Source organism: Trichosurus vulpecula, chromosome 1, assembly GCF_011100635.1.
Source record: "Trichosurus vulpecula isolate mTriVul1 chromosome 1, mTriVul1.pri, whole genome shotgun sequence".
NCBI classification, from domain to species: domain Eukaryota; kingdom Metazoa; phylum Chordata; class Mammalia; order Diprotodontia; family Phalangeridae; genus Trichosurus; species Trichosurus vulpecula.
The window spans coordinates 75,007,276-75,009,538 of record NC_050573.1 but is presented as its reverse complement, the minus strand read 5'-3'; the positions used below and the strand labels follow the sequence as shown (position 1 = coordinate 75,009,538).

The 2,263-nt window shown below is 53.2% G+C and overlaps 1 protein-coding gene across 2 annotated transcripts; it reads left to right on the top strand.

Annotated features, from left to right (window-relative positions):
* On the top strand, positions 1-2,049 carry C1H19orf53 (chromosome 1 C19orf53 homolog). Of its 2 annotated transcripts, XR_005010957.1 has the most exons (4): positions 1-137; positions 572-627; positions 1,443-1,672; positions 1,785-2,049. XR_005010957.1 is itself a non-coding variant. In XM_036769442.1 (3 exons), exons 1-3 carry the CDS (start codon positions 41-43, stop codon positions 1,578-1,580), a joined length of 291 nt encoding a protein of 96 aa, XP_036625337.1. In that variant the 5' UTR covers positions 1-40; the 3' UTR covers positions 1,581-2,049. The 2 variants fall into 2 exon arrangements, 1 of the variants encoding a protein (XP_036625337.1); XM_036769442.1 differs by having other exon boundaries at positions 1,443-2,049.
* Positions 2,050-2,263: the final 214 nt, after the last annotated feature.

Below are 2,263 nucleotides of genomic sequence, written 5' to 3'. Positions count from 1 at the left end.
CGCCTTCCGGGTTTCTTTTCTGCGGTTGGGAGCCTCGGAGATGGCCCAAGGCAAGCAGAAGTTTCAGGCCCGGAGGCCGGCCAAGAAGGCGTCGGCGGCAACCGCTTCTTCGGCCTGCCGGGGCCCGAAGAAAGGCGGTGAGAAGCGGGGCGAAGGGCCTGGTTCTGCATGCATGCGCCGCCCGAGGCTCCCGGTCCCCACGTCCCCTCCCCCGCGTGCCTTCGCAACCCCACGGGCCCCCCGACCGTGTTCCCTCCTTCCTGTGCCCCGACATTCTCATGGTTACTCTGACGACGTCCCCTTTTTTCTGTGCTATCACCACCTTTGGCCTCCTTCCTCCTCCTGCCCTTCTGTGCCCCTTCTCTACATCCCGATGGGCTCGTGACTTCACACTCTCTTGTCCTCCTTTCCCATGACCCCCCTCCCCGAATTTCCTTCCTGTGGTTCCCCCCCATGCCCTCACACCCCGCTCTCCCCCTCCCCATATCCCCTCGCTCCCCGGTCTCGTGTTCCCCTCCCCCACGCTTCCCTCCTCAGACCCCTTCATACTCCTATGTTCCCCCCTCCCCAGGGCGAACCATAGCCCCCAAAAAGGCCCGGGTCATCCAGCAGCGGAAACTAAAGAAGGTGAGTGCCTGGGCTGGGAAGAACGCGAGATGCTTTACTTCACTTGCCCTGTGAAACTTAGGATTCAGGGTTTATGCCAGCTTCTCCTCCTCCAGGGCCGGAGGTATCTGTGATGGCCAGTTCCTTTCCCATGCTGCAAAAATGCATCTTGCAGTGCTGGCAGCCTCTGTACCTGTTCAGTCTGTCTTCCTGCTCTCTCTCTAGAAGCCAATATCTTACCACACTGACAAGTTTTCTGCCAGTCTCAGTGCTGACCATCCTTCCACCCCACACACGCACTCTGCAGACCATATCTCTAACCTTGTCCCTTTACCTGTGGAGCTTAGCATCGCTTTCTTCTCTTCACTTTTCAGGTAGATTAGTGACCCTGCCCCCACAGTCAAGGTTCTCTTCACCACTTTTTTGACCCTTTCCTCCCCCCCCACCAAAAAAAGTACATATTCTGCACAAACTGTTCTCATTCTTGTGAGACCAAGAATGCCCAACACCATTCTCTTCCCTCCATGCACACACACACACACACCCCTCTGCTACCTTCCCACGTAAACGCAGGGAACCTTGATGCATAGATCTATGCTGTCAATTTAAACTGACAGAGGGTTTCTGGAAACTAAGAAAATTTGCCCTCCTGCACAGGCCACTTGCTCTCACCCCTTTTTCCTGGTCCTTAATGTGTGCTTGCTCTGCTTAAGCCAATATCTTTCATCTTTGTTGGGAAGGGGGCAAGCAGGTTGGCATTTGAAGTTAGAGGCTGACTTCCTTCAATCCTCCTTATTATAAATGCTGTCATAAGTATGCTGCTTGTTCCTCCTCAGGACCTGGAGGTTGGTATCCGAAAGAAGATTGAACATGAGGTTATGATGAAAGCCAGCACCAGCTTGCCCAAGAAACTGACCCTGCTGAAGGCCCCAGAGAAGGGGGCCAAGAAAAAGGAATCCGGTGACAAGAATTAACCCTGACAGGAAACGAGAAGAAAGGGGAGGTCCTTCATTCCAGACCTTGCTTGACTGCCTGGCCCTGTGGCCCTGAAGTCTCTGATGCCCTGGTATGTTTGTGGATACATGTGTGGTGAGAGCTTTATTGGGGAGAAGAAATAGGCTTCTCTCCAGTCAGGGATAGCCCTATTATCTGTTCTCTTTTTCACCACAACCTCTCAGGCCTCAGTTTGACCAAAACAAAACATCTTCTGAAGCCTGCAGTTTCTCACATCCCCTGAAGAATACAATGAGAAAGAGTAGGGGCCCTCTCAGGAGGAGAGAACACCTTCCTGGCTGTCAGGAGGCTGCTGGTGTCTGGAGCAGTCCCAGGAGTCACTTCAGCCGACTTTTATCTTCTCATTTCTCCTTCCTTGTACCCTCCCTGAGCCCCGCATTCTCTGGCTAACTTAAAGCAATAAAAAGGAAACAGCTGCTTTATACTGTGTACTTCTCTCGGCTTCTGTGGATGAGGGAGCGTTTGCCTTCCTTCCCGTGGCTGTATGGGTGGGGAGAGAGGCAGAATGAGACAGAGGAACATTGGACTTTGAACCAGGAGACCTGGGTTCCTGTGCTGGCTGTAACACCTACTTACTGGCCTTGTGATGGTGGGAAAGTCAGTGAACCGCTTAGAGCCTTAGTTTCAGCCTTATTCCCAACTT

Excerpts from the sequence above, each read along its gene's own strand:
- C1H19orf53 (XM_036769442.1), top strand. The coding sequence starts at position 41 with ATGGCCCAAGGCAAGCAGAAGTTTCAGGCCCGGAGGCCGGCCAAGAAG. Across the intron at positions 138-571 it reads CCGGGGCCCGAAGAAAGGCG|GGCGAACCATAGCCCCCAAA; the intron begins GTGAGAAGCGGG and ends CCCCCTCCCCAG. Across the intron at positions 628-1,442 it reads AGCAGCGGAAACTAAAGAAG|GACCTGGAGGTTGGTATCCG; the intron begins GTGAGTGCCTGG and ends GTTCCTCCTCAG.